General features: G+C 49.0%; 1 protein-coding gene across 2 annotated transcripts in view; it reads left to right on the top strand.

The window, feature by feature from the left end:
* LOC138452919 (NACHT, LRR and PYD domains-containing protein 3-like) overlaps window positions 1–13,922 on the top strand; it is a 467,379-nt gene that overhangs the window by 9,858 nt on the left and 443,599 nt on the right. For both annotated transcript variants that reach the window (XM_069605268.1, XM_069605267.1), the window contains exon 2: window positions 7,689–8,001. In XM_069605268.1, the coding sequence (XP_069461369.1) occupies window positions 7,710–8,001 (292 nt within the window). In that variant the 5' untranslated portion in view covers window positions 7,689–7,709. The remainder of the gene's footprint in view (window positions 1–7,688; window positions 8,002–13,922) is intronic.

The following is a 13,922-nucleotide window of genomic DNA, read 5'->3' as shown; positions in this document are numbered from 1 at the left end:
GGTTACCGGAGAGGTCATCAGTTTGGACAGGGTCTCGAGGACCCTTAGCTGTTGTTCCTCCGCCCTCCTAGCACATAGGTGAAATAGCGCCTACTTTAAAATAATCCAGTAAAATATTTACCTGAAACAATCTAAATATTTGGAAACACTTCCTTAAGAAACCTAATCAAAGCAAACGTCAGTGAAGCATTATCTCCCCGGTGCAGGGCCACCCACCAGTCATCTGCAGTAGATGTTTATTTTCATTTCAATGAAGCTTCAAATATGGCGAGTCCTGCAACTTGTTAAACTGGTTCAAAACAGGGTCAAAAGTTTTAAAGATTGAACTGCTTCTTAGTTGGGCAGAATCTGCAGGTAGAATCTTGATCCCGCTGCTTCTAGAGCGCCAAGACTTCATTAGTTGGATAAGATTTTATCCTAAATCTCACTGAGAAAGGCCGCTCTGAATTTGGGGCACTGAAATCTCACCGCATGTTTTCTTTTTTGCTCAATGTAAGAGAAATAGGTCCATCGTACCTGTGAACCTGTGCCTTGCGATTATTCCTTGATGTGACATCCCCGATCCAAGGCCGATAGATTCCTCCTCGTTCATCACATGAAGCTGTTTTCAGTGTCTCCTGACTTCACAGCCATGGTCTGTTTCTGAGGTGGCTTGATTGGTTTCAACACGAGTCCGGCGTCCATCTTGCCAACATGGCCGTCTTAGCCCTCCTATGCTTTCATCTGCAGCAAGCATCTACCTTGCGTTTCTGCATATGTACATTCACCACTTGTCTGGTTACTTTGTGTCGTAATTCATATGATTTCTTCTTTACTTGTAAGTATGCTCACTTTAATCCTTGCAATACCAACACTAATATTGCTCCAAGTAGTTTGACAGCATTTGACATCCAAGTTGGAATCCATGAGAACAGAGATGAAAACCAATCATCTCCGTCCGTTCTGTCATCGTCATCCGCCATCTTCGTGTGTAGGGTTGTCAACATAGTTACAGCTTGTGTCAGGGCCCCATTTTCTCCAACGTGGGCAGGTCGGTTTGTACAGCAAGAAGGCACAACCTTGTCACGTGCCTCCTTCCATTTCTGTAATCAAGTCCAAGACATGCCTGTTCTGAAGGGTCATAAGCCTGATGGCCCTCAATTCTTCTCTGATCGCATTAAATCCTTTTATTGTTGTGCAATCACTTGGCGTTCACTGCAGTCTTGAGTCTTGGCATAAATACAGATGTCAATATCATTGCCGTCTGTCTGAATAATGTATGCTCCTCTAGAATATCGTTGTAGGCTTCTATTGATTTTGCTGAGAAATAGTTCTCCCCCTTTAGCCGACTGAGTAAAAGTGATCTCGTCTTCCTGTGGTGTTCATCCATTTTGGGAAACTCGTCAGTGTGTGGGTCACTCTAAGGAATCATTAATGCAGGAACATGTATGACCACAATGGAGCATGAGACTTCTAAGCTCTATCATTCAAACAAAAAAGAACACCTGAGACAGAGTTTCAAGATTGCAAGGCACATTTTAATATACACATACAATACACTTGAGCAGATCTCAGGTTCAGCCACGACCAGTATTTAATGGAGAGTGGAGAAGTGAAGTGCCTGAATGGTTCACTGTGTCGCTTTTTATACAAACAGAGCCTGCATCAACATAGGTCATCTGTTATTCATTTGCAAAAGATAATAACGCAAATATGTTTAAACTACATACCCAATATACCCAATCTTTATCTAATCTCAAGAGGGCAGGACAAAGTGTGTATCGGCAGATGTTCTTGCTATGTCAAGAGTCTTTACTTTGCTTGGCATGTGTAGGCTTGTTGTTAGCCGGCGTCCTAACCAGGAGCTTGGACAGAGGGGTGGTAGACTGCATAATTGAGCTGGGCTGCAGGAATTTGGATGGGGTATGCAGCCAGGCTGGCGCTCCTGGTAATGCCAATACATGGGGTGGTCAGCATTTGGGAGGTGTGTGCAGGCTTATTGTTAGCCGGCGTCCTAACCAGGAGATTGGACAGAGGGGTGGTAGACTGCATAATTGAGCTGGGCTTCAGGAATTTGGATGGGGTATGCAGCCAGGCTGGCGCTCCTGGTAATGCCAATACATGGGGTGGTCAGCATTTGGGAGGTGTGTGCAGGCTTATTGTTAGCCGGCGTCCTAACCAGGATCTTGGACAGAGGGGTAGTAGGCTGCATAATTGAGCAGGGCTGCAGGAATGTGGATGGGGGTATGGTAAGTGAGCAGGGCTGGACTGGTGCCATAGATAATGTGCGTTTTGGGCCTGGCAGGCTGGCGAGGCCGTAATTTGCCAGAGGGTGCTGTTGGAGTGGAGGGCCTTTTAAGGACAGACCGGGCCAGACAGGGTGTTTATTCACTGCCTTTATTCGTGGGGCTTCTCGGGGGCCTCAGGCAGTCACGGTGTCAGTCTGAGATGGGCAGTTTGACCGTGAGGGTTCTCAATTATTGTTTAGGGACCTGCTGATTAATCATCTCTAGCTATTAGTGCAACTCCTCCACCCCTGGTGTCGGGTCTGTCACAGCGAAGGATGGTAAATCCCTGGGGTACAGCTATTGAGAAGGCCGGGCCTGAGGCAGGCTGTAGCCAGGATTCAGTGACGGCAAGGATGTCTAGGCTTAGAGAGGTAATCAGGTCACTGATGTCCAAGGCGTGTGCAGGGATGGACCTTGCGTTGATCAGGGCGCATTGGAGTGGAGAGGCGTGTAGGAAGTGATTATTGTGGTCAGGTGAAGCTGTAGTATCGCAGTTCAATGCTGATACAATGGCATGCATGGTGAGGGGGTCGCCAGGGGTCTTGTGGGGGTTGGCAGTAGGGCTGGTGGCTTGCTTGGATATGGCAGAGGCTTTGTGAGAAGTGGTTATTTTAGTTCTGGGCCTGGGGTATTAGTGACACTGCGCCCATTCGGGTGTTTGGCCCTGATTTTAATAGGCTGCGTGGGGAGTCGGGGAGCTCCGGTTGTTAGCGCTGCTATTGGGGTCAGGAGGCAAGATGACAGACTGCCAGGGTCAGGTCTCTGGGAGAGGAGTTAGGAGTGCGACATAGGTGCTGCCTGAGGTGCATGTTTCTGGTGTGAACTGCTGGTGGTTGGGCAGGGTGCGGTAAGTGGAGGGGTCGTAGGTGGGAGAAAGGGGTTTCCTTCCTTTTGCACGTTTCGCTCAGGTGGTTTTCAGAAGATTATAAGTTAGTGGCATTGCCTTGTTGAGTAGTGTGCCTCAGTGGCAGCGCAATGGTATGGTGACGATGAGACTGAGTTTAGCGTTAGCATGGCTTAGAATGGGCAAAGTAGGGCTTAGGGAGTTGGGCATCAGGGGCAAGATAGGTACAGCACATGTCCGAGGGCTAGGGCTCAGAAGCTGTACAGGGCCTGCAGGCAGGGCGCCTTCATTGATAGAGTTGTTCTGTGCGATGTGGGCTCCGTGAGCAGGGGAATCAAGTGCCGGAGTGCATGTAATACGAGTGGTGCATAGCGATGGTGGTCCGCGCAGGAAGTGGTGATTAGCCAGGGATGCTGGCGGGAGGAATGGGCTGGGCTTAGACATGGGGATAACGTCAGAGCAAGTGAGGCATATGATGAGGGTACAAGGGGGCGGGCACATAGGTAGTAAGAGACATTTAGGAGCAGCCAAAGGCGGCTTACCTTTGTGATGTCAGGGATTGCTCGGTTCACGAGGCGTGTGCCTCCAACTGATACTTATCAGGTCGGCACAGCCCAGGCTCATGGTGCAAGTCTTATCTGTGCTAATTCCAGAGTTGTAGGGGCTTTAGCCTCTGCCGCGGCAGTCCCAGCATGACAGGACTAAATTCAAGTGGCCTTGAGATTTTGCCATTTGAGAATCTATGATAAAACAGGCATGCAATGTTATTATGTGGCTAGAATGGCATTTTGGTGCAGCCAGTCTAGCCATTTCTTACTGTAACATGGTATATTTTACTGGGTATATTTGATAAAGCGGGCATGATATGCATTATTACGTGGCTAGACTCGCAATTGGGTGAAGTCAGTATAGCTATGGCTCACTGTCACATGGCATTTTATTACTACAAATCTATGGTAAAGCAGCATGAGGTGTTATTATGTGGCTAGACTGGCATTTTGATGCAGCCAGTTTGGACATGTTTTCATATTGTGGCATGGCATTTTCAATGGCAAAGTCAACAGGAGTATGTTCTTAAGTGGGGATACTAGTTAACAAAAGGCAGGGTTGAAAAGAAATATACTAATTGCAAGATTGGGTTGTATATCATAATTTCACGCTGTTGTTTGTTTGTCACAAGGAATCACAAAGATAAACAAAATGAATGAATAATTTGGATTTATTATGTTGGACGGATTCATTAAGAGAAAAAAGTAACACAGTTCCTCTGCATCTTATCTACCACAGATTACGAGGTTTCCTCATTCCCTTCCTGCTTCTTCATCTCTTGTGTCGTCTCACTTTTGTGCTATTCTTGCCATCAAGGGCTACTTGCCAAGACTAAGGCTAAGGCTAATCAGACCCTTTGGGTTTTCTATCGTTCTCTATGTACGTTTATCTAATTATCAAGGTACTGTCCCTGGGTACCACGTCATTTAATGTGTTTATTTATGTTGTATGATGATACATTTGCCTTTACCAGATCTTGTAAATAAATATAGTGTCTATTTAAACCTATTAGGGATTGTTTGAACCAGTAATTGTTCTTGTTTATTTTTTGGGTTGTCATAGCAGCGAGGCTGAGCGGGATATCAGGTTGGGATACCCGGCTCATAGCAGTGAGGCTGAGCGGGATAACAGGGTGAGATACCCGGCTCATAGCAGTGAGGCTGAGCGGGATATCAGGTTGAGATACCCGGCTCATAGCAGTGAGGCTGAGCGGGATATCAGGTTGGGATACCCGGCTCATAAAAGTGAGGCTGAGCGGGATAACAGGGTGAGATACCCGGCTCATAGCAGTGAGGCTGAGTGGGATATCAGGTTGGGATACCCGGCTCATAGCAGCGAGGCTGAGCGGGATATCAGGTTGAGATACCCGACTCATAGCCATGAGGCTGAGCGGGATATCAGGTTGAGATACACGGCTCATTGCAGCGGAGCTGAGTGGGATATCAGGTTGAGATACCCGGCTCATAGCAGCGAGGCCGAGCAGGATATCAGGTTGGGATACCCGGCTCATAGCAGCGAGGCTGAGCGGTATATCAGGTTGAGATACCCGGCTCATAGCAGCGAGGCTGAGCGGGATATCAGGTTGAGATACCCGGCTCATTGCAGCGGAGCTGAGTGGGATATCAGGTTGAGACACCCAGCTCATAGCAGCGAGGCTGAGCGGTATATCAGGTTGAGATACCCGGCTCATAGCAGCGAGGCTGAGCGGGATATCAGGTTGAGATACCCGGCTCATAGCAGCGTGGCTGAGCGGGATATCAGGTTGAGATACCCGGCTCATAGCAGCGAGGCTGAGCGGGATATCAGGTTGAGATACCCGGCTCATAGCAGCGAGGCTGAGCGGGATATCAGGTTGGGATACCCGGCTCATAGCAGTGAGGCTGAGCAGGATATCAGGTTGAGATACCCGGCTCATATCAGTGAGGCTGAGCGGGATATCAGGTTGAGATACCCGACTTAGGTGGAATTAGATTATGAATAAGAAAACTAAGAATTACAATGGTAGAATCTCTTTTTATTGGTGGGTACTGACATATATTGGTGGAACCAGCGTGGGCATGTTTTTTCATTATCATTACTGGCATTATGCTCAAAGCAAACATGAGTGTATCCTATCGACATGGAATCATGATATGCAGCGCACATGTAACCTCTGCTGCAATATCACACCTGTAACAAATCCTGCATATCTAAACTCCAGTAAGGGCAAATGCATCCTAGCCACCTATCTAAGCAATGTAACTAAGCCATGTTATCACATGTTAACATAGTGCGGGCTAATGTAACTCAGCCGCTTATCTATGTATTGTAACTAATCCATTTCTCGTGTAACAGCACCTCGATGCCGCCGGGCAGTGTGCGTGCTTTATAAATGCAAATAAAAAAATTAAATAGTGTGTGTTATTGTATGGGAGTACTGGTATATATTTGTGCAGCCAGCGTGAAAATAGTTTTATACTGGAAATATTGAAATGAACATGTGTTGGGAAACGCTCCTGTGCACTGTTGGTGACTTGCATTTATTGGATTTTTTTAAGAGTTACCCTACAAAACCAATTGCAAACTGTCTATCTTTGTACCCCATTTTTTACTTTAAGTGTGCTGTAAAATGTACCATTTTAACCAATTATTCAAGAAATGTTCTTGGGGATTGACGCCTTCCAAAACCACTTTTGTTGGTTTGGGCTCCGTCTCTGCTCGTTCGCTCTGGGATATTTGTGGGAAATATCTACGCCTCTCCAAATAAAGATTCACTAGCTGCCACTGTTCCAGACTCCTCCTTGGCCTGTTCCAGACTCCTCTTAGGCCTGTTCCAGACTCCTCTTTGGCCTGTTCCAGACTCCTCTTTGGCCTGTTCTAGACTCCTCCTTGGCCTGTTCCAGACTCCTCTTTGGCCTGTTACAGGCTTCTCTTCGGCCAGGCTCCTCTATGGCCTGTCCCAGACTCCTCTTTGGCCTGTTCCAGGCTTCTCCTTGGCCTGTTCCAGGCTTCTCTTTGGATTGTTCCAGACCCCTCTTTGGCCTCTTCCAGACTCCTCTTTGGCCTCTTCCAGACTCCTCTTTGGCCTGTCTGTTCCAGACTCCTCTTTCGCCTGTTACAGGCTTCTCTTCGGCCAGGCTCCTCTATGGCCTGTCCCAGACTCCTCTTTGGCCTGTTCCAGGCTTCTCTTTGGCCTGTTCCAGACTCCTCTTTCGCCTGTTACAGGCTTCTCTTCGGCCAGGCTCCTCTATGGCCTGTCCCAGACTCCTTTATGGCCTGTCCCAGGCTCCTCTTTGGCCTATTCCAGACTCCTCTTTGGCCTGTCCCAGACTCCTCTTTGGCCTGTTCCAGGCTCCTCTTTGGCCTGTCCCAGACTCCTCTTTGGCCTGTCCCAGACTCCTCTTTGGCCTGTTCCAGGCTTCTCTTTGGCCTGTTACAGACTCCTCTTTGTCCACGCAGGACAGGCTTCCACTTCTCCGATGTGGGCGATCATCCTTTCAGGTAGATCTGGTAGTGTGAGTGGAGTTGGAAGAGGTGACATTTCCTGCGGGTATTGTGTGGGCCCCGGACATCCCTAGTGGTGAGATCTTGGCCAGGGTTTCCTTGAATGCTGGGTGCGGAGCGTGAATACTCTGGAATATTTGAAGCTTTCGGGTTATTTAGGATTGTAATGGTATTCCCTGGCTCGGGGGAAGGTGAGGTACTTTGTAAATTGATCTGCGTTGTTAGAGAATAACGGTGTTTTCTGTACACATGGTTGGCAGGTTATTTTGTGTGCTTTTCTCATGTGTCCCATTTATCTGTGCGAATATTACATCCAATATCTCAAGACAACCTGCCCAAATGACAGTCAAGCCAGAATTTTACGTTTGGAAATAAACTAAAGAGGCTTTGACACCTTTATCCTGATTTAAGATGGAAACTAAACGTTTAATGAATGGAGTGAGATGTGTGCTAGTCCCTGCAATGACACTGATCCATACTCAGTGTGATGCATGATTGACTCTTATCAGTTATTCACATAAATCTTCTTATATTGTTTGTTGCAGCTCATCCCTTCTGCTCTTATCATGGACCAGGAAGAGCGCCCACAAACGGGCCGAAGTCTTCTCTTGGCTATAATGGGAGAACTACTAGAGGCTGAATTCAAGATGTTCAAGTTTCTGCTCAAAGAGTCTCAAGTCCCCGGTGCAAAGTCAAATATCCCAGCAAGTGATCTCGAAACAGCCGACCCTATGGAGCTCACAGATTTAATGGTCGCTCACTATGACGAGAAACGTGCCCTCCTGATCACACAAGATTTACTCTCACGGGTTCCCAGAAATGATCTGTTAACACGATTTAGAAAGGACTTCCAGAAATGTAAGTACTCAAAGATTTCTTGTTTCAGATCTGAGTTGAGCTCATTTCAAACCAATAGATTATTTAAAAAAGTGTTTTTAGAATTGATACATTCTAAAAGGAACACTTCTAAGCCAGGGTTATGTACACAGATCTAAAACCCCAGAGCATTCATCTAGCCAGATGGCTCCACTAGACCCCTAACTACCCAAACCCCCCCGCCCCACTTGGAATTCCACAGACGGCCTTCCATCACCCAGCAAGCACACTAACCTGCACTCCAGCACGCACACTAACCTGCACTCCAGCACGCACACTAAATTGCACTCCAGCACGCACACTAAATTGCACTCCAGCACGCACACTAACCTGCACTCCAGCACCCACACTAACCTGCACTCCAACACCCACACTAACCTGCACACCATAACCTGCACCCCAGCATGCACACTAACCCGCAATCCAGCACACACACTAACCTGCACTCCAGCAAGCACCCTGACCTGCACTCCAGCACGCACCCTGAACTGCACTCCAGCACGCACCCTGACCTGCACTCCAGCACGCTCACTAACCTGCACTCAAGCACACACATTAACCCGGACTCCAGCAAGCACACTAACCTGCATTCCAGCAAGCACACTAGCCTGCACTCCAGCAAGAACACTAACCTGCACTCCACCATGCACACTAACCTGCACTGCAGCAAGCACACTAACCTGCACTCCAGCAAGCACACTAACCTGCACTCCAGCATGCACACTAGCCTGCACTCCAGCAAGCACACTAACCCGCAATCCAGCAAGCACACTAACCCGGATTCCAGGAAGCACACTAACCTGCACTCCAGCAAGAACACTAACCTGCACTCCACCATGCACACTAACCTGCACTCAGGCAAGCACACTAACCTGCACTCCAGCACACATACTAACCTGCACTCCAGCAAGCACCCTGACCTGCACTCCAGCACGCACCCTGACCTGCACTCCAGCACGCTCACTAACCTGCACTCAAGCACACACATTAACCCCGACTCCAGCAAGCACACTAACCTGCATTCCAGCAAGCACACTAGCCTGCACTCCAGCAAGAACACTAACCTGCACTCCACCATGCACACTAACCTGCACTCCAGCAAGCACACTAACCTGCACTCCAGCAAGCACACTAACCTGCACTCCAGCAAGCACACTAACCTGCACTCAAGCACACACATTAACCCGGACTCCAGCAAGCACATTCACCTGCATTCCAGCAAGCACACTAGCCTGCACTCCAGCAAGAACACTAACCTGCACTCCACCATGCACACTAACCTGCACCCCAGCATGCACACTAACCCGCAATCCAGCACACACACTAATCTGCACTCCAGCAAGCACCCTGACCTGCACTTCAGCACGCACCCTGACCTGCACTCCAGCACGCTCACTAACCTGCACTCAAGCACACACATTAACCCAGACTCCAGCAAGCACACTAACCTGCATTCCAGCAAGCACACTAGCCTGCACTCAAGCAAGAACACTAACCTGCACTCCACCATGCACACTAACCTGCACTCCAGCAAGCACACTAACCTGCACTCCAGCAAGCACACTAACCTGCACTCCAGCAAGCACACTAACCTGCACTCCAGCATGCACACTAGCCTGCACTCCAGCAAGCACACTAACCCGCAATCCAGCAAGCACACTAACCCGGATTCCTGCAAGCACACTAACCTGCACTTCAGCAAGCACACTAACCTGCACTCCAGCACCCACATTAACCCGGACTCCAGGAAGCACACTAACCTGCACTCCAGCAAGAACACTAACCTGCACTCCACCATGCACACTAACCTGCACTCAGGCAAGCACACTAACCTGCACTCCAGCACACACACTAACCTGCACTCCAGCAAGCACCCTGACCTGCACTCCAGCACGCACCCTGACCTGCACTCCAGCACGCTCACTAACCTGCACTCAAGCACACACATTAACCCGGACTCCAGCAAGCACACTAACCTGCATTCCAGCAAGCACACTAGCCTGCACTCCAGCAAGAACACTAACCTGCACTCCACCATGCACACTAACCTGCACTCCAGCAAGCACACTAACCTGCACTCCAGCAAGCACACTAACCTGCACTCAAGCACACACATTAACCCGGACTCCAGCAAGCACATTAACCTGCATTCCAGCAAGCACACTAGCCTGCACTCCAGCAAGAACACTAACCTGCACTCCACCATGCACACTAACCTGCACTCCAGCAAGCACACTAACCTGCACTCCAGCAAGCACCCTGACCTGCACTCCAGCACGCTCACTAACCTGCACTCCAGCACGCACACTAACCTGCACTCCAGCACGCACACTAGCCTGCACTCCAAGCAAGAACACTAACCTGCACTCCAGCAAGCACACTAGCCTGCACTCCAGCAAGAACACTAGCCTGCACTCCACCACGCACACTAACCTGCACTCTAGCAAGCACACTAACCTGCACTCCAGCAAGCACACTAGCCTGCACTCCACCACGCACACTAACCTGCACTCTAGCAAGCACCCTGACCTGCATTCCAGCAACCACCCTGACCTGCATTCCAGCAAGCACACTAGCCTGCACTCCAGCAAGAACACTAACCTGCACTCCACCATGCACACTAACCTGCACTCCAGCAAGCACACTAACCTGCACTCCAGCAAGCACCCTGACCTGCACTCCAGCACGCTCACTAACCTGCACTCCAGCACGCACACTAACCTGCACTCCAGCACGCACACTAGCCTGCACTCCAGCAAGAACACTAACCTGCACTCCAGCAAGCACACTAGCCTGCACTCCAGCAAGAACACTAGCCTGCACTCCACCACGCACACTAACCTGCACTCCACCACGCACACTAACCTACACTCCACCACGCACACTAACCTACACTCCAGCATGCACACTAACCTGCACTCCAGCACGCACACTAGCCTGCACTCCAGCAAGAACACTAACCTGCACTCCAGCAAGCACACTAGCCTGCACTCCAGCAAGAACACTAGCCTGCACTCCACCACGCACACTAACCTGCACTCTAGCACGCACACTAGCCTGCACTCCAGCAAGAACACTAACCTGCACTCTAGCAAGCACACTAACCTGCACTCCAGCAAGCACTGTCCTACCCAGAAAGAACATTATTTGTTTTGATGTTGTGCTGCTTCTCTTGCGACTTTACTGTGTGATGGGGAAGGAAGGGTCTCAGAAAGTTCAGCTGTAGCTGCACAACACATCAAACCAACCATAACACAGCCACCAGTTTTTGCTTTTGAATAGTCACTGTATAAGTATTTGTCAGGTTTTACCATCGTAAGCTCAGCAACTCTTGCAGCGAATGGCCTCATATGTCCAAGCACTAACATCATCATCTGGGATTGACTTTATATGTCCAAGCACTTACATCATCATCTGGGATTGACCTCAGATGTCCAAGCACTTACATTATCATCAGGGCTTGACTTCAAATGTCCAAGCACTTTTATCATCACCTGGGATTGACTTCAAATGTCCAAGCACTTTTATCATCATCTGGGATTTAATTCAAATGTCCAAGCACTTACATCATCTTCAGGGATTGACTTCAAATGTCCAAGCACTTCCCTCATCATCCGGGATTGGCCTCAAATGTCCAAGCACTTTCATCATCATCAGGGATTGACTTTATATGTCCAAGCACTTACATCTCCATCAAGGATTGAATTCAAATGTCCAGCTACATCATTGGCATGAATGCCCTTGAAATACCCAGGTGCACACAACATTGGGTGTAGAGTATGTCCGAGGTACAGTGTGTGTGAGTTTTGTGTTTGAGGCAGTACATGTGTGGGAGCAGTGCTTGTGTGTGTGTGTGTGTGTGTGTGTGTGTGTGTGGTGTGCAGTGCATATACGGGCAGTGTTTCTGTGAGGGATGTGCCTGGTGCAGGGGCATTGTGTGTGTGTGTGTGTGTGTGTGTGGGTGTGTGTGTGGGCAAAGTGTGTCGGGGTGAGTAGATTATCAGTGAAGGGGCAGTGTATGTTTGCTGGAGACAGTGCGTAAGTGGGCATTGTGTTTTGAGGCCGTATGGGTAGAGTGTTTGTGACAGTGTTAGTTGTGTGGGCAGTGAGTTTGTGTGGATAGCATGTGGTGCAGTGTGTGGGCAAGTGTGTGTGGTCAATATGTGTGAATGAAGGGTGTCTTTTGACAGTGTGTGTGCCGATTCACAGTTCTTCGATGTGGGGCATTGTGCAAGTGCAGTGTGTGCAGGTGGGCAGTATTAGTGTGCGGTGGGTGGGGGCAGTGGGTTTGGGAAGTGTCTGTGGGAGCAATGTTTGTGTGTGTGTGGTGTGCTAGGTCAGAAGCACAAGGACTCTGAGGATCCATAAGAAGAATAAATGTCTACCTTTCCCTATTCTACAAGCCATCCCAGCCTAACAAAACTAGCTAAGGTGCTCGTCAGTGATTGTCTTACAGAATCTGTCCACCGCCCAAACTAACCCTTTCTGACCCTACCACTATCTTAACAACTAAAGATAGAAGAATGTCTCTCTTCTCCTGAGAATTTGCTTCCCATGAAGTTCAGTTTAATAAACTATCTTCAAGTAGTCTCTGGCGATTATTTATATCAGTTCATGTCGTTCGTTCACAGCGTTATTGGACTTTTGTTCCTTCTCTCTTTGGTAACGAATTTCAGTTCCTTTCTTGGTCTTTTTTTAGCTGTTTTATAATTAGTAGTTTGTCTCCTTTCCCAAGGTAATGTTATCCAATACTCTTGAGGTCCTTTCCGCAATCTATGCGACTCTTTCTCTCCATTCTTCCTTCTGGCCCGACGCACACCGCTGGCCACACCTTAGATGCTCTTATCTCCAGAGACATCCATCTCTCTATCCCTCTCACTACCTCACTCTCCTGGCCCTGTGTCTAAAGGCCACCTCACACATTCTCTCCATTCCTCCTTCTGCCCGACGCACACCGCTGGCCACAGCTTAGATGCTCTTATCTCCAGAGACATCCATCTCTCTATCCCTCTCACTACCTCACTCTCCTGGCCCTGTGCCTAAAGGCCACCTCACACATTCTCTCTATTCTTCCTTCTGCCCGACGCACACCGCTGGCCACAGCTTAGATGCTCTTATCTCCACAGACATCCATCTCTCTATCCCTCTCACTACCTCACTCTCCTGGACTGACCAGCGAAGTAGCCCTGCATCTAAAGGCCACCTCACACATTCTCTCCATTCTTCCTTCTGGCCCGACGCCGACTGCTGGCCACACCTTAGATGCTTTTATCTCCACAGACATCCATCTCTCTATCCCTCTCACTCCTTCACTCTCCTGGCCCTGCATCTAAAGGCCACCTCACACATTCTCTCCATTCTTCCATCTGGCCCGACGCACACTGCTGGACACACCTTAGATGCTCTTATCTCCAGAGACATCCATCTCTCTATCCCTCTCACTACCTCACTCTCCTGGACTGACCAGCGAAGTAGCCCTGCGTCTAAAGGCCACCTCACACATTCTCTCCATTCTTCCTTCTGGCCCGACGCCGACTGCTGGCCACACCTTAGATGCTTTTATCTCCACAGACATCCATCTCTCTATCCCTCTCACTCCTTCACTCTCCTGGCCCTGCATCTAAAGGCCACCTCACACATTCTCTCCATTCTTCCATCTGGCCCGACGCACACTGCTGGACACACCTTAGATGCTCTTATCTCCAGAGACATCCATCTCTCTATCCCTCTCACTACCTCACTCTTCTGGACTGACCAGTGAAATAGCCCTGCATCTAAAGGCCACCTCATGCATACTCTCCATTCTTCCTTCTGGCCCGACGCACACTGCTGGCCACAGCTTAGATGCTCTTATCTCCAGAGACATCCATCTCTCTATCCCTCTCACTACCTCACTCTCCTGG

Source organism: Ambystoma mexicanum, chromosome 4p, assembly GCF_040938575.1.
Source record: "Ambystoma mexicanum isolate Mex_15411 chromosome 4p, UKY_AmexF1_1, whole genome shotgun sequence".
Lineage (NCBI taxonomy): Eukaryota > Metazoa > Chordata > Amphibia > Caudata > Ambystomatidae > Ambystoma > Ambystoma mexicanum.
The sequence above is the reverse complement of the archived record's forward strand: the minus strand, read 5'-3'. Positions and strand labels throughout refer to the sequence as shown.